The following is a 23,429-nucleotide window of genomic DNA, read 5'->3' on the forward strand; positions in this document are numbered from 1 at the left end:
TCCTCTGGCTTCTCTCTTCAGCCTTGCTTCTTGTCCATCATTACAGCAGTTGTGATGATGTGAGCCTAAGCCAGACTCATGGCTTTGGAGTCTTTTCCCAGTGCTATCAACTCCTGAGTTGTGCATACTGGATGGAGGAGCCTGGTAGGCTGCAGTCCATGGGATTGCTATGAGTCAGACATGACTGAGCGACTTCACTTTCACACACTGGACAAGGAAATGGCAACCCACTCCAGTGTTCTTGCCTGGAGAATCCCACGGACAGGGGAGCCTGGTAGGCTGCCGTCTATGGGGTCGCACAGAGTTGGACACAACTGAAGTGACTTAGCAGCAGCAGCAGCAAACCAAGATAAGCATACCGTCCTTCATATCTGGGCTCCTACTTCACTTCCTCCAGAGAGGTTTCCCTGAAACTTTAGGCTGGGCTGGTTGTCCCTGAAACATCTTCTCTTCTTGCTGTATCTGTCATCGTATGCAGTATCTGTTTAACTTTCTCCTCCACGAGACTAAGAATGGCTGTGAGAAATCTGGACTATATCATTTCAGTATTTTACTTCCTGGTCCCATGATTACCATATAGTAGTTATACAATAAGCATACAAAAGAACAAGTGTGTACATGAATGAATAAATGCTTAGATGAATAAATACAATACTTAGTCATGTGCAAGGCTTTCCGGTCACATTACATGTCTCAGGAGAGCTTCGCATTATATTAAGCTGTAGAAGCTACTAATGGAAAACAGAGCAGGACAGTGGAGAGAGTGAAGACAAGGGGGGAGGGTGGGGTGGGGTGTGTGTGTGTGTGTGTGTAAAGGGGCAAGGCGAGGTCGTGTGTGTGTGTGTGTGTGTGTGTGTGTAAAGGGGCAAGGCTAGGTCTTGCCCCCTTCCTCAGTGTGTGTGTGCAAAGGGGTGAAGCTAGATCTTGCTCCCTTCCTTGCCTCAAACAAACATGATCTATACCCACGGCCTATTCCTTCTCTTATACTGGGCCAGGGAGGATGGTTCCTTGCCATCAGTAAAGTTGGGTGAACATTACTCAGAACACTGAGAGACAGAGAAAACACATACACACACACACATCTGATTACCCTGAAAAAAAGATGAGTCATGAAGCTGTAATATCACAATGCAATTTGAATTTAATACACTGACTCAGAAACCAGTCTCCCACCAACACCACAAGACACTTACCCCCTGGTTTCCTCTTCATGACCTCTTCCCTTCTGGATTTTAATCCACTGCTCCAGCTGTTGCATTGAATTCGTTCTCTGTATGACTCGATCAGCCTCTGTGTGTAAGGGCCCCGTATTGGGGTGACTTCCGCCTCTAAGATCTGCCAGACTCACATTGACTGTTTTGTTCTCTGAACTATTCAAATTGACTGGCCTGTAGTGTCCAGTCTGACCTGGGCATGTTGACCCACTCTCATATTCAGATGACAGAGAATTCAACTTTACACTATTAATTTTTGTTAAAGGTCTATCTTGGCCATCCTTCTGAAATCCATATTTTTCAGCTTCTAATGCCTTTTTTTCTTCGTTTCTGCTCATTTCCTTGTTTTTCTGGTTATTTTGGACCTCTGGTTTAATTAGCACTCTATGATTGGGAAAGTTATTGATCTCTTTAGCTGGTGCATTTTCAGATGTAATCTTATCCACTCTGAAATCAGAGAAGAAAGGCAGAGTAAATCAGACGAAATAATGCACATGTTATTTTTGGGATTCACTCTGGGAAAAAAACAAACAAACCATAAAACTACCTTTGACTTTACAAAAAACCCTGAAAGGGTTGCAGAGGACAAGTCTGCACAAATCCCCAGTGTCATGGCATGAAAATTCAAGTACGACACCAGAATGTATAAATAGAAAGGGGAGAAAATTAAACATAAAATACACAGTGTAGAAAGCACTGGAAAACAAAAAAGTGGTGAGTGTCCCTACCATTAGAAATCTGCAAAGAAAGCAAATAAGGCTGCCCTTTGACCGTGAAACCACAAAAATCCATGCTTAAAAGGCCACAGTAGCTGGTTGTTTGAAATAAACAACATGGTTTCCAGTCAGGAGAGTTAATGCATCATGAGACAAACAAGACTCTGGTTTGTGGAAATGGACATTATCTTCTGATGCTATCAAAGATCAAGACCATGTGACCAACTAACTCTGTATTCCTGAGGACTTAAGTTTCTGAGCTAGACTACATGTGCTCTCTTTTTTTAAAATTTGTGGAACTTCCAGTAGTTACACTGTTGTTTTGCTTATTTATTTTTTGGTTGAGCACAGGCTTTCTCTAGTTGCGAACAGGTTTGGTGGGGGCTGGAGGAGGAGGGAGAGCATGCAGCTAGTCTCCAGTTGCTGTGTATAGTTGTTTCTCATTGCAGTGGCTTCTCCTGCTGTGGAGCAGGCTCTAGGCGCACAGGCTTAGCTGCCCTGAAGCATATGGAATCTTCCCGAATCAGGGATCAAACCTGTGTCCCTTGCATCGGCAAGCAGATTCTTAACCACTGCACCACCTTGGAAGTCCACAGTTCTACTTCTTACTAGTTGAGTTTCCAGCAAGGTACAGAAATTTACTGAGCCTCAAACTCCTCTTTGGCAAGTAGGGAAAACTTTAGCACCAAGGATACGGGACTGCTGTGAGCTCCACATGAGTAAATCTGTGGCTGGCACAGACTTTATCACCACTACCATTCAATCTCATCAAGAAACTGTGGATTAGAATCTGGCATCTCGTGTCCACGTCCCCGCAGGAAGAATGTGCTGCTCAGCAGTGTGTGCCTGAGCCAGCAGATGGTTTTACTGTTCACCATGCCAATTGCTCTATCTGGGTCTTTTTGATGAGAATCAGCTTTCCTGAGACCAATCACTTCCAGGATCTGACCAGACCAAGCTGAGTGTCTGTACCTTCACAAAACTGCCAAGATGATACCACACTGGGAGGCTTCCTGAAGAGGGAACTGACTAACCTTGCACATTTCAATATATAATAATGATCCTACTGGATCGTAGCTGTGCTATTGCTGCCAGTGTCAGTGATAAAAATGCATGTGTTAAAAATGCATAATCTATACACATTCTTGGGAGGAGGAAACGGCAACCCACTCCAGTATTCTTGCCTGGAGAATTCCATGGACAGAGGAGCCTGGTGGGCTACAGTCCATGGGGTTGCAAAGAAGTCGGACACAACTGAAGAGACTTAACAACATATTCTATTCAGATATAAAGAGATGGTGAGTTAGGAATAAAATCAGCGAGAAAAAAATAAAAAGAAACGTGACTATTTCCCTCAGAGTACACTTATAGACCATCCATGTATTTAGGTTTAGATAAAATTCATGGCTTCACATTGGAAGCAATATTAGATACTGAGGGAGTTTATTAAGATATGATATGGAACTTCTTCCACTTGGAAGATAAAAGTCAGAGAAGATCTATGCTATAAACACATTTATCCAAGCTAATTTCAGGAGTAGGGAGAATTTTTAAAACACTGAGTGTCAAATATATGAAAAGGCCTTTTTAAAAAGTTATCTCTAATCTGCCTAAAGCTCTTATTTTAAATTAGAACTGCAATAACTTTTCCCTCAATTTTTCCAAAGACTTAAGAGATGTAATCAAAAAGACACATGCTGACTTCTCTCTAAATGGAACCAAAACTGATTCAAAAATGTATGCTAAGATACCATAAATAATGTAAAACCTGTGATCTAATTTTAAAAAGTAATATTTAAGTTACTGCAGAAGAAACATGCAAATATAGAAAATGATAATAATGGACCGAGAGATAGAAAATTATTCAGAGAATTATATTATGCTTAGAATTTTTTAATGCCATCAATGACCTGCCCACTGGGGAACGATGACATTGCAGTTCATAGGATAAAATACTTCATGAGCTAGAGATAGAATAAAAGACGTAATTTCTTTCTTTCTTCCTTTTTCAAAATTAATTTATTTGGCTGCTCCGGGTCTTAGGTGCAGCATGCGGGATCTTTAGTTGTGGCATGTGGGATCTTAGTTCCCTGACCAGGGATTGAACTCCAGACTCCTGCACTGGGAGCATGGGGTCCTAGCCACTGGACCACTAGGCAAGTCCCTAGAAGATGTAATTTCTACAGGATGATGGTGACTGATGCCAGGTTGGGCATGTAGGTAGTATTCAATAACTCCTGGCTAACTGGGCAAATTATATCAACACAACTGGCTAAATATTGCTATGGGCAGATAATCAACAAATAGTTGTCCAGAGTCAAGACAATATCATCTTTATCAGCATAAATTAGGAGTAATTATTAGTTTTTAGAGTGGAAAATACAAGAAAAGAAAATAGAAATTGAAATTCTGGGATAAGTGCAATATATAAAACTGAAATTATCTAGAAATCATATATTTTAATGACTATATATTGATTTCTATATTCTAAACAATTCCCTGAAAGTTAATATTATCTGAAGTTAGTTTTATCCTAAGATTTTAAATTCTTTTTTTTTTCACCTAACAAATTTTCTCTAGCTCTCAGTCATAATAATCTCATCTTCATGTCCATCCAGGTCATTTTTATACATGGATTTCCAAAAGCAGATTTTCCCTTTATTAGCTCTCAACCTAGAAAATTATGTTTGAGGTAGCTATTCTTAAAAATACGTGTACCAGAGTTCAACCTTGGACCTCCTTTCCTTTTTTCTGCATATTTTTGCCTAGCTCTAATTACTAGTGATTAGTTAAATTGATCTCAAATAGATAAACATAAATTTACTTATACAGCATCAACCTGAGTCTTTTAACCAACACCTCAAAAGACTTTAATTTACTGAGAAAATAGTAAAAAGACCAGACATGTAAGTTAGCAATCTTCATTATATATGTGCTCAACTGTTGTTGACTCCAAGAAAAATTTAACTGTATCATAGATCTTTGTCCAAATTATAGGAATATATTTTAAAAATGCCAAAAGCTCATAATTCAGCTACTATTTACATATTTTAGAAGCTGATTTCCTCTTACTAGCTTTTAATATAGTTGAATATTAAAATGATTCACATGTTAAGGCAGGTGGGAAAAAAATCACACTTACATCAATTTTAACAATACACATTTAAATAACCAAAGAATCTAAGTCCTGGAGTTTTAAAAGAAAGAAGGTAGAATTCATTCAGAATTATATTTATATTCAGATATATTTAGAAATAATCTACATGCTTGATGAACTATTTTCTGGAGTCATTCATCATGAAATAATCAGAAATATCCCAGAAACACCAAAGAAATGAAACATATCAAAAACTTTTATTTCAACTGATTAAACCTGAGAAACATACAACATAATATAAAAACACAGTGAAATTAACTTTATGAATATAAATTCTCTTTTAAGATTCAGAACCTTAAAAAACACTGTTTTGTGTACTTTTAAGATAGCAATTAAAAATGTACTTACCGGATATTAAAGGTAATTCTGTAAGAAGAAAGAACATTCAGTTGGAATGTTAGGATTTGGGATTCACCTCAGTACATGGATAGGTGAGAATGAATAAAGAGGGAAGGTGGAATAAAAATGCAGGTGGCATCTCAAACCAACGAAAGGTGTATTGATTTAATATAGAAGATGAACTTAATCCTTGCTTTCTGGGGAAGAAATGGTTCTGTATCATGACTACTAAAATGACATGTACTATGATAATGATGTATTTGCAAGGCAGGGGATAAAATATAAGTGGAAATCACCACTGTTTTCCCTACAAGCCTTTACCTTTTCACAGGTTCTGTCTGCACCAGGGCAGCATCTAACATGGCTTTCATCCATAACTCCATTTCCTTTCCTGTGTCAGTACAGAAATAGTAGGTCCGCATGTTCGGATGGGCAGCCTGATTGAAAACGACACGATCGTTTTAAATAGAAATATGGCACCTGTAAAAGTAAAAGAAAGAAAGTTCAGTGGCTCCCTACACAGACCATTACTATCATATTTCAAAGAAAGTGGACTTGTCTTACTGGGTTGGCCAAAGATGTTATGGAAAAACATGAATGAACTTTTTTGGCCAACCCAATACATATATAGAAATGACGGACTTCAGAAAAACACCATTCAATATTGAAAAATTATACACATCTTACATTTTTTCTATCTTTACCGTTTTTCATTTTCTTAGAAAAAAAAAAAGGGTTTCAAGGAAGGGAAGGTAGGAGAAGGAGGTAAGAAAAAAAGCACCTGGCCATCCCTGTTCCATGGACATACCCCAAGCAATTTTTATTTACAATTCACAACTCTCTGTTCAAGAATGTTCCACAGGAAGCAGCAACTAAAGTCACTAATAGCATTTTCCTCCTGTGGCAGCAATTCCTTCAGCCCTTAAAAGTTGCTGCTCTCAGAGCATTTTGGCTAATCATTATAGACACCTATACACAAACATAAAAGATTTATAAATGACCCCAAATGGCACTGCCCTTTAGGTTTCCTTCTCAAGTATCAGAGTAAAACATAAATGCTCTAGGTTTGAGGAAGAAGCCCCATATCACCAGTAAGTGGTTTAATCTGCCTCCACCCAGGGAAGCAGATGGAAAACAACGTCAGGGAGGCCCTGCTGAGGGACAGTTCCTAAGTGCAAGGACTGAGCACTCAGTTTAGCTCTGGGCCAGCAAGGCGAGGACAGACAGCAGCAGTAGCTGCATGTTGAGTAGAAAACCAAGGCCAATTAATACAACATTGTAAATCAACTAGACTTTAATAAAAAAAAATTTTTTTTAAGAAAGAAAAGAAAGAAAACAAAGGCCAAGGTGGGAGAAACATTCTTTTTTCCCCCTAATTTATTTATTATTTTTATTTTTTTTGGCTGTGCTGGGTCTTCGTTGCTGCACACAGGCTTTCTCTAGTTGCGGCGAGTGGGAACTTCTCACTGCAATAGCTTTTCTTGTTCAGAGCATGGGCTCTAGGGTGAGCCAGCTTCAGCAGTTGCATCACATGTGTTCAGTAGTTGCAGCACATGGGCTTAGCTGCTCCGTGGCACGTGGAATCTTCCTGGACCAGGGATCGAACCCATGTCCCCTGCATTGGCAGGAAGATTCTTATCCACTGTACCATCAGTTAAGTCCTGAAACATTCTTAACTTCCTGTGAACGGACTTCCCTGGTGGTACAGTAGATTAGAATTTGCCTGCCAATCCCTGGTCCAGCAAGATTCCACATACCTGGGAGCACTGCTGAGCCCATGCTCTAGAGCCCACCCTCTGCAACAAGAGAAGCCACCACAATGAGAAGCCCACGCACCACAACTAGAAAGTAAACTCTGCTCGCTGCAACCAGAGAAAGCCCACATAGAAACCAAGACCCAGAGCAGTCAAAAATAAGTAAGTAAATAAAATAAATATTAAAAAGCCTGTGACAACTCCCGAGTAGACGCTGATAGACAGGGATAAATAAACACAAGTTATTTCAGCATAGTATGCAGCAAAAGGAAGAGTCAGTCTACAGAAATGCAAGAAGACCTGGAGCAACAGACTTCACCCCGAGATCCTGACTGTCTGCTTTATCTACAGCATCAAATCAGCTTCTTGAAAACCTTTTTCAGAATCAGGATGCAAATAAATTCAATCAATACACTGAGCAAATTAACTTACAGAACCAACAAATATCACTGGGCTGTGGAAGGGGTATAAAATTGTATATGGAAACCACGAGAAAGAATCAGCTCAAGCGCTACATATTGTTAAAATGACTAAAACCACCAGAGTCTCTAGAACTAAGGGGGGTTTTGGAGAGATGGATAAAGACCCACTGCCCATATCTGTGATAAGTGGAAGGAATGCTGGGCTGGCACTCAGAAGTTCCAGTTGTGGCCAGGGCTTAAGACACTAACAAACCACACCCAAGCTTGCAATCTGTCAAATGGGAATATGATGGCAAAGTTCCTGATTTGGTTTTTAAGTTCCACAGTGTTGTTCAACAATTGTCTCTAGTTTCTACTTACCACTGTGAAAGCAGTAGGTTCAACGCCAACAGACTTAGTAGTAAACATGCTCATAAATTCAGAGAAAACAACATTGTGGAGGAGAGAATTTGAAAACAGAAATCATTATTCTGTTACAGATAAAATACAATCAAAATTAAACTAAATAATTACAGAGACAATATACTCATACATGGTCACTTTTATTGCTATTTTAACATCATATTTATTGACATTAAAAAAAATCTATCTATATATATATATTTAGAGTCAAGATCTGAGCAAAATGTCCTATCTAGTACAAATTCAATAAACATTTCCTAAGTTGATGAGCAAACAAAAGAATTTAAACCAGTGCCCCAGTAACTGTCAGTATCAGAGAGTTTGGCACTGTATTTTTAAAAGTTATTATTTTGACTTATTGGTATTAAACATTGTTGTAACATATTGAAACGGGTAGCTTATGCCTTCATAGCCAGTGGTCTTTGTTCAGATATGATCTTCTGGTTGAGGCCACCCACAACCCTCCCACCACTCTGCCTTTCCCAGTCTTTTCTCTGTAATTAATAATGCAACATGTTAACTGTTAAAAGTTGTAGCTCAGCTGCAGTCCTGACTGTTCTTTAAAAGTGGATAGGAATTACAGACTGACTCAATTTGATAATGGTACACACATTTCATTGTTAAGTAACAGTCTACATTACCCTTACATCCCCTCTTTTCCTTAAAATGAAAATTTTACGTTAAACCCCTCAAGAGTTCTAAATTTAAAACCAACTTAAAAAATAGGTGACTTGTGAGATTTATTTGAGCCATCATCATAAAGCAAAGAATACAGCATGGTTTTTGAGAACAATAGCAACAAAATAACCAACTTAGCATTAAAGGGACTTCTTATTTGAGGGTGCTCTAGTGAAGAGGAACTCAAAGGCCTTTTGATGAAAGTGAAAGAGGAGAGTGAAAAGGTTGGCTTGAAGCTCAACATTCAGAAAACGAAGATCATGGCATCTGGTCCCATCACTTCATGGGAAATAGATGGGGAAACAGTGGAAACAGTGTCAGACTTTATTTGGGGGGGCTCCAAAATCACTTCGGATGCTGATTGCAGCCATGAAATTAAAAGACGCTTGCTCCTTGGAAGGAAAGTTATGACCAGCCTAGATAGCATATTAAAAAGCAGAGACATTACTTTGCCAACCAAGGTCCGTCTAGTCAAGGCTATGGTTTTTCCCATGGTCATGTATGGATGTGAGAGTTGGACTGTGAAGAAAGCTGATTGCTGAAGAATTGATGCTTTTGAACTGTGGTGCTGGAGAAGACTCTTGAGAGTCCCTTGGACTGCAAGGAAATCCAACCAGTCCATTCTAAAAGAGATCAATCCTGGGTGTTCATTGGAAGGACTTATGCTAAAGCTGAAACTCCAATACTTTGGCCAACTCATGTGACGAGTTGACTCACTGGAAAAGAGTCTGGTGCTAGGAGGGATTGGGGGTAGGAGGAGACGGGGACGGCAGAGAATGAGATGGCTGGATGGCATCACCGACTCGATGGACATGAGTTTGAGTGAACTCCGGGAGTCAGTGATGGACAGGGAGGCCTGGCGTGCTGTGGTTCATGGGGTCGCAAAGAGTCGGACACGACTGAGCGACTGAACTGAACTGAACTAGTGATTCATGGGGTCACAAAGAGTCGGACACGACTGAGTGACTGAACTGAACTGAACTGAACCAGCATATCACAGATGGGTGGGTATTATTAGTTAGGGGAGGCGAGCTCCAGTCTGCTTAGATTTAATAATAGATTTAATGTCTCATCTTCAATAGGCTCTCAAAACTATCTGATGTTCATGATGTACTTAGATCTAAGAGCACCTTTGCAAATATTCTCTAAAATCATGAGTGCACATGTATGAGGTTAAAAAACACATTATCCCCAAATTTATTATGAAAAAATTCAAATATACAGTAACTTTTAAAGAACAATACAATGATCACCAGGATACCTACAGTTATATCTATCAATTATTAGCATTTTAACATATTTGCTATATCTAGCACAGTGGTCCCCGACCTTTTTGACACCAGGGACCAGTTTCATGGAAGACAATTATTCCATGAACCCAGGGAGGGATGGTTTCAGGATGATTCTCATAAGAAGCCCACAACCTAGATCCCTTGCATGCGCAATTCTTGGTAAGGTTCAAGATCCTGTGAGAACCTAATGGCTCTGCTGATCTGACTGGAGCTGGAGCACAGGCAGTAACACAAGCAGTAGGGAGGGGCTGTAAATAACGTGAAGCTTCACTTGCTTGCCTGCCTCTCACCGGCGGGCTGTGTGGCCTGGTTCCTAACAGGTCTGTGGCCTGGGGGTTGGGGACCCCTGATCTAGAATCACTTGAAAGCAGGCACAAAAGACACCTAGCCCTTTAATACTTCAGCACGTACTTCTTACTAATCAAAGGGACACTCTTCTCCTCAACCCGAAGACCACTACTGTATTTTAAATATTAAAAATGACTGTAACTAAAATGTCTTTTTGTGATAATCCACAGTCAATATCCATTTCTTAACCAATGCAAGATTCAAATTCAGAAAAAAAAAATATGACTATGTCCTTACCTTAAAAGCATATTTGCGATTAATGTGATCCTCTGAGGTAAGCAGAGCTATCTGAAAACTGGGCAACAGTATGCTTCCCAGAATACCCTCTTCTTTCTCATCTGAGAAGTAATTGAACATCTGATTAGAATTTCCAATGTTCTCATGAAGCAGAATAAATTTTCTCAAAACTTATTTTGACAAAACCAAAAGACTTTCATATATAAATTCGTGTATTATATTGTAAGGTTTAAAGGGAAAACATTAAATAGTGGAGTATATATACACTGCTTTACTTTCAACAAAATATCCTGTCTTAAGCAAATCAGAACTTAGCCCACATGTCAGAAAAAGGTCAATTAGACACAAAAATGGCATACCTTTGTTTGGCATATAGACTGCATTCTACAAAGTCCTCTGACATGTGATTCACTGAAACTACATTAACATTTAAGTGGTGACACTGAAAATTTACAAAATGAATCCACCCATGTTTCCCATAGGATTTAAACGGGCAACCATTTTAAAGCCCAGATAGGCATGGCTCTCTTGTCACAACCTTCAGACTTTGTTCCATGCCTCATCAATGAAGCCTTTCTTGACTGCTTTATTTTGAAGTGCTTCCATCCTGATCTGTCCCAGAACCCTCCCTTCTCTTTCTGGAACTCTACCACAATGACCCTCAACATCTGCCCCAATACCTCTGAAACACTGCAGGTTTTATTTTTTACTTATCATCTTCCTCTCCCCGACTAGAATGTAAACTCCACAAAGACATTGAGAACAATAGTAGATGCGCAAACATTTTTGAATACATGAATATATACACATAAAAACATCTTTTAAACTATGCTAGAAAAATTATATGCTTCTTAAACATGTATCCTTGAAGGGTTGTTTTTACCAGTCACTATGATACACAATCAAGTTAGGAGAATAAATCACAGACCTACAAGGCAAGCACATAAAATATACCTAGGAAAATGTCAAAACATTCATTCTGGAATAGTATAGATTCACATTATTAACTTGTTGCTTGGGGACAGAGATGTCTATGAAACTTGAAATATATAGTACATTGTTAGAGACCCATAAGACAAGTTAATAAAGCTATGCATTAGACTGGTGAACTCAGCAATGAGAAAAATCAGAAATTAGAAATAATTCTTTTTATTATGCTTGCTGTGTTTTTTTTAAATTATTATTATAAACTTAACAAGGGATTTCATTTATTTCCCCCTCATTTCTAGAATATATGTTGAAACTTCCAAAAGAAAAAAGTAACATTAGAGGTTAATTTCTGTAACTCTTCCCATAACACTGGAACAAAATTTTGCTTTTACTATATTATATTCATTCATTAGTTCTCTAATATAAGACAGAATGAACAAAGGTGCAGATTTATTCTGAAAGGCAAAAAAAAAAGGGGGGAGCAGAAAGCAGACAACAATTATAAAGAATGACAGTTTAAAAGACTGAGTCACATTCTAATTTTAAATCCAATGTTATGTTTATATAAAACATAATCAGAAACAGCTCATGAAGTCATGTTTATTAAAAAATCATTTTTCATCAAATAATAAATTCTTCTATGTTGCATAACTGGAAAATTGACTTTCCTAGTTATTTCAGAATATGCAGAGGTAATAAGCATAGGGTGACTTCACCAATTATCATGGACTGTTTCCCAGTCGGATTCTAAGTAGCGGTAAGATCTTGCCAAACTACCGGATGCTGGGTATCTCAGTGTTATCTATCTCAAAACTGAAGAAAACAGGACTTGCCACAAAGAAACATGCTGTGAGGGTTAAATGAGTTTAACAGACATAATGACTGCAATGATGCACTCAGCCCACACTACGAGTTCAGGAACAACTGCCATTATTATATAAAACTGAAGGCATACAAAATCTTTATCAGTCAAATGACTATCGAAAGAGTCATATGCCAGATTACTTGTATGTTCTTGAAAGTGTTAGTCGCCCAATTGTGTCTGACTCTTTGCAGACCCAAGGTCCATAGCACATCAGGCTCCACTGTCCATGGTATTCTCCAGGCAAGGATACTGAAGTGGGTAGCTATTCCCTTCTCCAGGGGATCTTCTCCACCCAGAGACTGAGCCCAGGTCTCCTGCATTGCAGGCAGATTTTTTACCATCTGAGCCACCATGAAAGCCCTAAATGTTCTTAATCACAGCCTATTTTTAGTTCTCTATCTAGGTAACTGTCTTAGTTTCAGTCACCCAGAGGGCCTCGTACTCTGGTCAAGCCAAGGGAAGGTAGTTGATGTTTGTAGAAAGAATGAACTCCTTGTTAGGGATTGGGGGCCAGCGAGGCCTTTCCCAGACTGCAGGGAAGCCTAACTCCTCCTTCTGCGCTGTCCTACTTCTCTTCCTCCCCAGCCCCAGGTCCTGATACCAAGACCACTCCCCAGTAAGCCTCTTGCACACTGATCTAAGGCTTGCTTCCTGAGGAACACAACCCGGGACAGGAGCCATAAGAATCCCAACACGTTAGTGGATTCAAATATTTTAGATCCGCCATTTCTTCTTCTGTTTCAAAGAAGTTTGGGAACAACGTTAAGACATACATACAATTACAGTTTCATGTTCAATACAGGAGTTTAAACTTACTAGAATGACAAACAAATGCCTTTCATGCCTTGATCTACTTTTTAGCCTTTCCTCTTGCTAGGTCTTCAGGTATAATCTTTATTCCTTAAGTCCTATGTGTTATTCTACAAATATGCCATGCTCACTCACGCTGTGTATGTCCTAAGCAAGTCATTTGTCTCTAGATCAACCTTCTTTCCTGACCCCTTCCTTGTACAGGCCTGGCCAACAGTCGTCAACACAACTCAATACTACAACATTCTTTCTCAGACTCCTTCAGCTAATCTGTGAGCTCCATGAGGAAAAGAGTCTATATTGTTAATATCTGCATCTTACCACCTATTAAGATGTCTGGTGTATCAAAAGAGCTCACTGCTGGCTACCACCCTAGTCTGAAGCCACCGTCATTTCTACACAATGTCTCCTAACTCTGTTTCCTTCCTTCTACTTTATAACCTGTTCCCTAACAGCAACTTGGGGCTTCCCTGATAGCTCAGTTGGTAAAGAATCTGCCTGCAATGAAGGAGACCCTGGTTCAATTCCTCGGTCGGGAAGATCCCCTGAAGAAGGGATAAACTACCCACTCCAGTATTTTTGGGCTTCTTTTGTGACTCAGCTGGTAAAGAATCTGCCTGAAATGCGGGAGACCTGGGTTTGATCCCTGGGTTGGGAAGATCCCCTTGAGAAGGGAAAGGCTATCCACTCTACTATTCTGGCCTGGAAAATTCCATGGACTGTATAGTCCATGGGATTGCAAAGAGTCAGACACAACTAAGAGACTTTCACTTTCGCTTCAAAAGCAGCTTGAGTGAGCTTTTTGAAAATGTAAATTAAAGTACATCACTCTTGTGATTAAAAATATATGGTCACTTCCTTGTGGCATTTTGCGTAGAATCTAAATTCCAAAACATCCTACATGGGTGTGATCTCCACTTCTCCCACCCATCTCTTTCCCTACCGCTAACCCTAGAGCTTGAGTCACTGGTTTCTTCCTGCTCCTTCAATATGCCCAACACTTTCCTACCACAAGGCCTTTGCACTATTGTCCCTCCTGTCTGGAATACTCTGCTCCACTCTGGCTCCTTCTTGTCATTGGGATCTTGCTACCTAAACCATCTGCTCAGAGTCCTGATCCAAACAGGCTCCTGCCCCGTGACCTTCTTCTCCTAAAAGCACTTACCGTGGTCTTGTTTATTTATCTGAGTGGATCCACTGTCTCCCTGACCTCTCGAGATTGCAAGCTTTATGGAAGCTTTCTTTCACTGCTATTTTAATAGTACCTGGAATGAACCAGGTCTTGCTCAATAAATATTTGCTGAGTGAATTATATCCCGTGTTAAGTTTCATCAATAGACTGACTACAGAATAGAGCAATATCCATGCTTTATCACAGTGTTCACAATATGCCTGGTGTTTTGTAAAGAACAGTGAGAACCTGGGCTTCCATCTGGTATTGGATGCTATTATATTGTTTAAAAAAAAAAAAAAAAAAGGCAGCAAAGCTCTCACTGTATTATTTCCCGTATCTGTAAAACACAGACTGATCTGTTAAAAATTTCTGACAGCACACTCTAAATGTTAGAATATTAGATGCTTGGACAGATACAGAAGAAATAAATGGGGCTGCTGTATTCATTGCACAAGAGAAGACGAGATTAGGAAGTCTCTAGTGGTGTAATGGTTAGGACTCTGTGCTTTCACTGCTGTGGGCCTGGAGTTCAATCCCTGGTCAGGGAACTAACCCTACAAGCCCCATGGTGTGGCCAAGAAAAAAAAGAGAAGGTAAGATTTGGGTGGGGCAGAAACCTGTGGTTAGGACAAGTGCCTGGGTACAAATCCTGGCTCTTGAGACTTGCTTGGGGAGACCTCAGGTCAGCTACTGGACCTTGCTGCCCTTAGCTTCCTCCTGTGTGACTGTGTAGAATAAGATCTGCCACCTTGTCAGGTGGCTGTGTTGGAAAGATCCCCTAGAGAAGGGAACAGCTATGCACTCCAGTATTCTTGCCTGGAGAATTCCAAGGACAGAGGAGCCTTGTGGGCTACTGACCATGGGGTCACAAAGAGTCATACACGACTGACTGACTAACACGTTCACGTTCAGCTGGCTGTGAGGAAGAGACGCAGTAGATCATAATGTTATGTGCTTAGCAAATGGTAAACACTCTAAAACCTGCAAGTTATTATGATCTTTTCACTAAAATCTGAGTTTTCATTTAAAATCTAACATTTCCTGTTGATAAAGTAGCGAAAGTGTAGTATCATATGCTTCTTTCCAACCATCTGAAGAACAGAGGTGAGTTAAGTGATATTTCTTTCCTTTCTATATTTTCTTCTTTTTCATATTCCTCCTGTCTGGGGAAACTGCACTATAATTAATAGATGTATTGAATGTAAAACACATATGTTTAAAAATAATATGGAATTTCATATTCAACATGGCTTTGGAATTCACCTTTACTTTTTTCAAATTACATTAAAAGTTATTTTATTTTAATAAAAGTGATGAGTAGCAAGCACACTTCCAAAATCAATAATAATATCAAATGGCAAGGAATTTAGTGTTCTTTCTCTTGCAAATTAACATTAAGAAATTTTTTATATGAGAAACAGCAAACATTTTCTTGTTCTTAAAGTTCTAAATTTAGTCTATAAAACATACTGAAAAAAAGAAAGAAAAGCACAAATTATAAGCTTAGGAATAATGCATGAGTTACAAACACTGACTTTCTGAAAGACTGGGAAAACCTTTAAAGAAAATTTTAAGTCTTGCACTTAACTAGAGATAATACCACAATTGCAGCCCAACCAATATGTCTATGCCAAGCATGAAATTTTATAGGTTTGGTTAATTCTGACTCAGCAGTATTTCTCAACCTCGGTATTCAGTGGGGGAAAAAAAGATGAATACAATTCTAGTAATTTCAAATTTTGAAGGTCAATCTGCATATGATGTTTTGATAGATGACCACAGAATTCTGCCCCACCTTTTCTGGGGGGACAATCACAAAGTAAATTTAAAAACTGCTATTAGGCTCTAAAATCCTACTGTATTTTGTGGTATGTAAATTGGTAACTATATACTGACTGAATCCAACCAGATTCTGAAGTATGGAAGAAGGGCTGACTGTCCAGATTCATGATTTTATATTGTAGCTGAAGCAGATTTCTAGAGGAGCATGGCATATGCATGCCTTTGCACTGCTTCGCACCAACTTTGGGGAAGCTAACAGATAAACACGGCATGTGAACAGAGACTTCTCTGGACTCTGACTCTGCATTAATCAACAACTTATTAAAGCCTACAAAAACATTAAAACAAATGAGAGAGAGATATAAATGAAGACTGCTTTTAATAATACCTTTATTTCTTCTCCATCAACATTAATAGCCTAATTTGTAGGCTATTACAAATAGAGAGAGAGGGGGTACTGGAAGGGATCATAATAAATAAATTGTTTGCTATTTTTCTTATTTGCTAATACATCATAGTAGTCTCTAATGCTCTAATGCTCTAAAATTTGCTGGGGAGAATGGGGTGTCTAGTGGACCACTGGCTAGATGTAACAAAACTGACATATAAAAAGAATCCCATCAAATTAATGTTTTCTTATCTGTTAGGCACTGAATCAAGGATAACATTAAAAAGTGAATACTCACATGCTCTTCATATAAACAAATCAGGTTAGCAGAAACAGATTACAAAAACCAGACCAAAACTAAGACCATTCAGTTTGAAGCACTATATTCCTTCTTTCCCACCTTATTTACTTCAAATTACATATGTCAATTGGAGAAAGGAATGACAGCCTACTCCAGTATTCTTGCCTGGAGAATCCCAAGGACTCCCACCAGAGGAGTATGGTGGGCTACAGTCCATGGGGTCACAAGAGTTGGACATGACTGAGTGATTAACACACATATATCACACATATCAAGAGTTTCTTGATATCAGTTGTTGATAATAAAATAGTAAAAAGATTTCTAATTTTTTTCTTCGAAAGAGTATCTGATGCTTCACATATGTTCTACAGTTTCTGGTAGTAAACTCACCTCTATAATAAAAGAGGCAAAGATCAGAAAGCACGAACCAGCGTTTCTTCCATAGCTTCATGCCAGTGCTATCCTGCATGAAATCAGCATGATAAAGGATTATTTCTTTTTCATTTCAGAAAATGAAAACTCATTTCTGGTGCATTTGTTTAAAATAAGCTCTTAAAACAAGGTGTGTTTGATATATGCTGCACAGAAATCTAACTAAAACCCTAATCAAAATTTTGGGGTAGTTTTCCAGGGATTTGTAACATGACTGAGCGACTGAACTGAACTGAATGTATTTCTAAGAACACTGGTCTTTGAAGAATAATACTGTCATGTAAAAAGGAATTCTGTTGAAGCAGTTTGATTTGGTTTCGTATTTGCAAGCAATTTGAACATGTCTGCTAGCATGAGAATAAGGTAACTGTGCAGTAGTGTGTGTATTTTGGTAAACCAGATTTAATAAATATGTTAATCTTCAACATGAAGAAAAGCCTGTGATTTGAAATTATTCCAAGGTAATGTGATTTAAAATGATTGTGAATAAAGGAACCTTACTATACAAACACATTTAATAAACATTTTTTTCTTCTTACATATCCAGTCTGGGTTTTGCTTATTCTGCAGAAGAGAGTACCCACTTGGCAGCTTTTTCTAAGTAATTTAGGTAATAAAAATACCAAACTCAAACAAAACTACAATTTAAATAAAAATTACCTTCCCACAAGGAATAAAGCAAAACCACAGGAGAAAATGAAACACAGACACACACAAACACAGACTGTTTATAAACAGGTAAAAAAGATGCCGGTTTGTATGTGTGTCGATTAATACTTCTTAATTTATTTCTAGTTGTGACCATCACTTAAGGATGGCTTCAGAACTGAAGAAATTATATGGGTAAAAATCTCTTAAGTAAGAGATTTCGTCCTTAAAATTTACAGTTACACTAAGGAAAGCACCCCCCCGCAAATATGTATTTTCAATTTCTTAATTATTTCTTTAGTATAATAATTTCAAAGTTTAGATTTTTAAGCAGTTCTACAAATATTCTCTGTAAGCTACACACCTATTACAGAATACTCAGAAGTAGAGAAACTTGTTGGTAGAGCTTTGGCAATACTAAATTAACCAAGGGATCAAGAACTAAGAATGGCAATCATTTTAAGTAAGGAGTCCATATCCTCTATAAAGCTCAATATCACATTTAGCTATTTGAACAGAATTTGGACTCATTAGAAAGTCTAGTTAAAAATCTTTCAGCTTGGATAAGTTTAAACGTCAGATGGTTAAAATACAGTTAAGTGATCTTTAAATAAAAACTAAAAGTTGGTATCCAAGTTACACACTCAATCAATGCATTCAGAAATTGGTAAAATTAATTTGCTTGAATGGGGATTCTCTGGATTTTATGTTGGTCTACTTCCAATACGTTAGAATTAGTTGCCATTCAATTGTCAGGTGGAACAATGTCTAATGAATGCTTTATAATGAACTCATTGTGAATTTTAATGAATATAATTATTAGGTCATCTGAAAGCAATTAGCATTATTTGACAGAGTAAATTAGCACCATTAATGAACTAATATTTAACTAACATCATCTGCATACATTTAGCATCAGAAAGACAGAACAAAGGAAGATAAAGGTCCTGAGTTCAGTTATCTCAGTTAACTGGAGGTCATCTATTTGAAATCCAGATGCAAACCAGAAAGTGAAAAAGAAAACAGCCTCTCAGCAATCAAAACAACCAAGTCCAGTGTACACACATCCTTACCAATTACAAAACTAACAAGGTTCCAAAAAAGCTTATTTACCAGGTTTTCCAGATAATGGAACACTGTAAATCCCTACTTATCAGTGTATAAGAGTAACCTATGCCTGGCCAAACAGATAAACAAGAAAAGAAAAAGAAAAAAAGCAGACACTTGAAAGAGTAGTTTTGAGGGCATGGAAGCAAAAATCTGCAAAACTCAGAAAAATCTTCAAATTATCATCAAGTTTCTCTATAAATCAAAGCAGAGAAGTATATAATTGTACCTTTTCATAAGAACAGAAAAATGAACAACTCTATTTTTTTTACACTGAAAAAATATTTCTGCCTGGAAGATCTTAGGATGTTATTCCTAACATGTTCATACAACATACATTTAATTTCAAATTTAGAAATACCCCTCTCTCACATACACACACAAACACACACAATATCTCTGTTCCAGTTAACACCCATTACTTTTTCTTTTTTCATTGTTCACCTAACACTCTTCATGGTAATAAAAAGGGAAGAACCTGGATGATTAACTCTACAGTTTCTTCTCCACTTTATACAATTGTCTTAGGACCTTCAGCTGAAAAGGTTTCTTTATATTCTCTTCTTTTTTCACATCAAACAGGGGGAAAAATACCTGTTTATAAAGCCAACCTCGTCTGACCACAGGTGCATTAGGATTCCTTTTAATCGAATTTGATCTCTTCCCAAAATTATGAACTTTTTTTGAGGCACGTGAAGTCTAAAAAAAAAAAAAAAAGCCCAACAGGAAATGTGGTATTAATGCCTAGATATTAAGTTTACTTTTTATCTTCATAATTTTAACCTTTTAAAATCTCTTCTCCAGATTTCTTTGAAACTTCCAGGATTTAATCTTTTCAGATGAATTACTGCAATTCTGCTTTTGTCTTAGTTGTTTCAAGTATAAGAATTCTGCACAAAGGCTTTTCCCCTTCAAGGATATTACAAAAGGATCACATATTTCTCTCCTTTAAAATTTTCAGGAACAATTTTTAAAAAGGCACAGTGCATGGCAGTATTTTGCCCTATCTGCTAAATAAAATGAACCTTGAGTAAAAATTATATTAACGCATTTTAAAGAATAAACCAAATGACAGAACTCTTTGACTTCTATCTGCGTTAACAGTGTTGTCCCAATTAAAGAAAGTCAACAATGTCAAGTTACAAAAGCAAATCTCACAAATAAAATATAAACAAACATATCTCATCAAGTCAAAACAAGACAGGGAGGAACTGCTTAATGTCATGTAGTGTTTTCTTCTTTATGGACAACTCTGAACTTGAATGATGCCAGCCAGATGGTGTTTACCATATTCTTAAAAGTACACATAATCTCTTATTTTTTATTTTTTATTTTTTTTTCTTGTTTTAATTTTATTTATTTATTTATTTATTTGCATTACAATAGTTTAATATGAACAATCAGAACTAATTAACAGTATAACAATATTTTACAACTGAAATAATTAAAATAAACTATAAAATTACTACATAAAACAGGTCTGATCTAGCTTATTTACTTTCTATAATCTCTTCAGTGCTGCAAAACCATTTATTTCTTTTTTTTTTTTATGTTTTAATAAACACTTCGTCTTTTTGTATTGCTTTTTTTTTCATCACAATAATAGAAATATAACATCATATATCACTGTAAAACACATTTCCACATAAATGCTGATAAGCACAAAATATTTTTCATCATTTACATTTTAACTGTAATAATATATGGCAGAATTAAAGCTGCATCCATCATGTGTCTAACTCACCTTGCTGTAATGAATTTTTAAATGTAATGGTTTCTGTCGCAAAGTAAAATCGTACATAATGTCTAGTGACACAGTACGCTGGTGGATGGGTGGATTTGGAAAATGGAAATGCAACTTCATTTTTAATTAGATTTATAAACTTCACCACCTCCACCTCCAGCCAGCTTCCCAACCCTCCCTCCCACCACCATTATTTGTTTATTTATTTATTTTTTTAAAATGAGGCTTTTAATTAATGTTTGACAGAGCTGATTCAGGTTGAATAGACTAAATTTCTTTAAACAAACTTACTTATACTCCAGAGTCCTTTAAAAACTTAATAGCATTTATACATTGAAGGTATCAAAAGTACACATAATCTTTTAAAATATTGCTATGTTTAACCCAAACAATTTATCTTGGTTAGAATGATAGCGGTAACCAACAAACATAAAGACAAAAGAAGCTGAATATCAATTTCTCTGTGAAGGTAAGTTGGAGAAGGAAATGGCAACCCACTCCAGTGTTCTTGCCTGGAGAATCCCAGGGACAGAGGAGCCTGTTGCGCATCTATGGGGTCACAGAGAGTCGGACACGACTGAAGCGACTTAGCAGCAGCAGCAACAGAGAAAGTAAGTAGTATCAATTTATCTCTTCTTTTTCAACTTACTAGAATCTTTGGAAAGCTAGCACATTTCATTAAAACCTCCTTTTGTAAAACATATTAGTACATAATAGAATTTTAAGGTCCAATATCAACCATGACATTTTTTTTTTCTGGATAAATTTTAATTTCCTCTTGAACAAATAATGCATAAAAGCACAGTATAGATCTCAAATGGTACAAAAAGATGTAGAAAGAACAGTCTACTTCTCACCTCTAGACTCCAGCTTCCAACAACCCAAACAACCAATGTCACTGTGTGTATATGTGTGTCTATACATGTAAATAACTCTTTTCATAGTTACAGAATATCTTTCTTTTCCCCTCAAATAACTCCCTATATAACACCTACTCCTCAGTATTCTTCTTTAATTGTCATATAAGTTATCAATATTATGCACACATGATAGTTTTCTGTGGCTGAATTTCTCAATTCTGTCTTTTGACTTCTGGGATTTGTCATATTTAGACAGCACAACTGCATTCTGAGTTGGCTGTTTTTTTTTAAAAACTTCCATTGTTTTCTGTACTGCTTTTATAGTTTTGTTTTTTACCATTTCAAACACCTGGTCCATCTGAAAAATTTTGGGTGTAAAGTGTTAGGCACAGATTCAACTTTCTTTCCAGACAATCACTTAGTAGCTCTCAACCCACCAGTCACTTTTCTAGATTTTAATTAAAACGCACTATGATGTTCAGTTATCCTTTATGTCATATACAAAATAGAAATAATTTACATTATTTGAAAATCTATACTTACTTTAATATTCTACAATATTTCATTAAAAACCTTAACAAGCATTTCTTTACAGTAACCATAATTTACTATTACAACTGTTTTACTATTATAAAATACATAATTATTTTCTAAATAAATAAAGACAATTCTTTTATCATCGTTTGATTCTCTTTCTATCCTTAAGTTAGGCACCAAGCAGTAACTTTAAGGCAACTATTTATTCAGCAGATTTTCTAAGAGTCTGAAGACATATTTATATTTAAACTCTACATCAAAATATTAACATTATGGTACAAGAAGCAAGCAGTAACTTTAAGGCAACTATTTATTTAGCAGATTTTCTAAGAGTCTGAAGACATATTTATATTTAAACTCTACATCAAAACATTAACATTATGGTACAAGAAGCAACCATAAATTATTATAGTCACAAAAGTCTGAGATCATAGATTAAACAGTATTTTTGTTTCTGATTACAAAGAAAAACCATCCACTTCTGTATCCATATGGCTATGATGCTGTTCACAAAATGTATTCTAAATATTTCAGTCATCAAGCAACTGACATAGGGTTTTGAAACCTTTTAGCAGTAATGGATTCTACATTAACAAAATAGTATAATATAATATTATAGAAAATACATATCATTCTAGGCATACTTAATAATGGGATTTCTAGGTCATTGAATTAATCGTCACCTTTAAAACTTAAGTTGATTCAATAAACTGCCACTGTCTCACACAAACATCCATTATATTTGTAAAACAATTCAAAATCAGAACTCTATAATATTTTTTAAATGTAAGTCATTAAATTATTAAAATATAATCTTATTTCTTTATATTCCAAGGCATTGCTTCTTATGCCAATTACCTCAAATGTAATTAGATTCATGTAATAGCAAAAATGAAATGATTATTCTATAATTCTAAGTTCATTAAGAGTAATAATGGATACTACCAATTATGCCAATTATCAATAATTAAGCGTAAGCAAAATAACTTACCCTCCCTACAGGGCTCATTGGATGCACCGCATAGTCTGAAGTCATGTTATAGTTAGAAGCTTCATTTATCATACTTATAGGTCGTTCCTTTTTTTCTTCAGATGTCATGGTTGCAACGGTCCTGAAAATACAACATGTCAAGAGTGCTAGAACATGCTGCTTCTGTAAACCACTTTATAATAACGTTTTCCTGGAGCTAACAATGCTGGTGTCTGACTTTTCCAAACAGCTGGGTATTAGTTAGAGCTTAATAAGCTCTATAGTTCCAGCTTAATGTTTATAACTATCTGAAATATAACTA

At 36.9% G+C, this 23,429-nt stretch overlaps 1 protein-coding gene across 9 annotated transcripts in view; it reads right to left on the reverse strand.

The window, feature by feature from the left end:
* Positions 1-23,429, reverse strand: part of PLEKHA5 (pleckstrin homology domain containing A5) — a 271,652-nt gene that overhangs the window by 87,314 nt on the left and 160,909 nt on the right. For all 9 annotated transcript variants that reach the window (XM_088837293.1, XM_055395744.2, XM_055395739.2 and 6 more), the window contains 6 exons: positions 23,129-23,249; positions 19,591-19,695; positions 17,200-17,272; positions 10,560-10,660; positions 5,748-5,863; positions 1,194-1,661 (listed from right to left, as the gene is read on the reverse strand). In XM_088837293.1, coding sequence (XP_088693419.1) covers positions 1,194-1,661; positions 5,748-5,863; positions 10,560-10,660; positions 17,200-17,272; positions 19,591-19,695; positions 23,129-23,249 — 984 coding nt within the window. The remainder of the gene's footprint in view (positions 1-1,193; positions 1,662-5,747; positions 5,864-10,559; positions 10,661-17,199; positions 17,273-19,590; positions 19,696-23,128; positions 23,250-23,429) is intronic.

The sequence above is a fragment of the Moschus berezovskii genome, chromosome 6 (assembly GCF_049115385.1).
Source record: "Moschus berezovskii isolate FMDL1 chromosome 6, NW_MosBer_1.0, whole genome shotgun sequence".
Lineage (NCBI taxonomy): Eukaryota > Metazoa > Chordata > Mammalia > Artiodactyla > Moschidae > Moschus > Moschus berezovskii.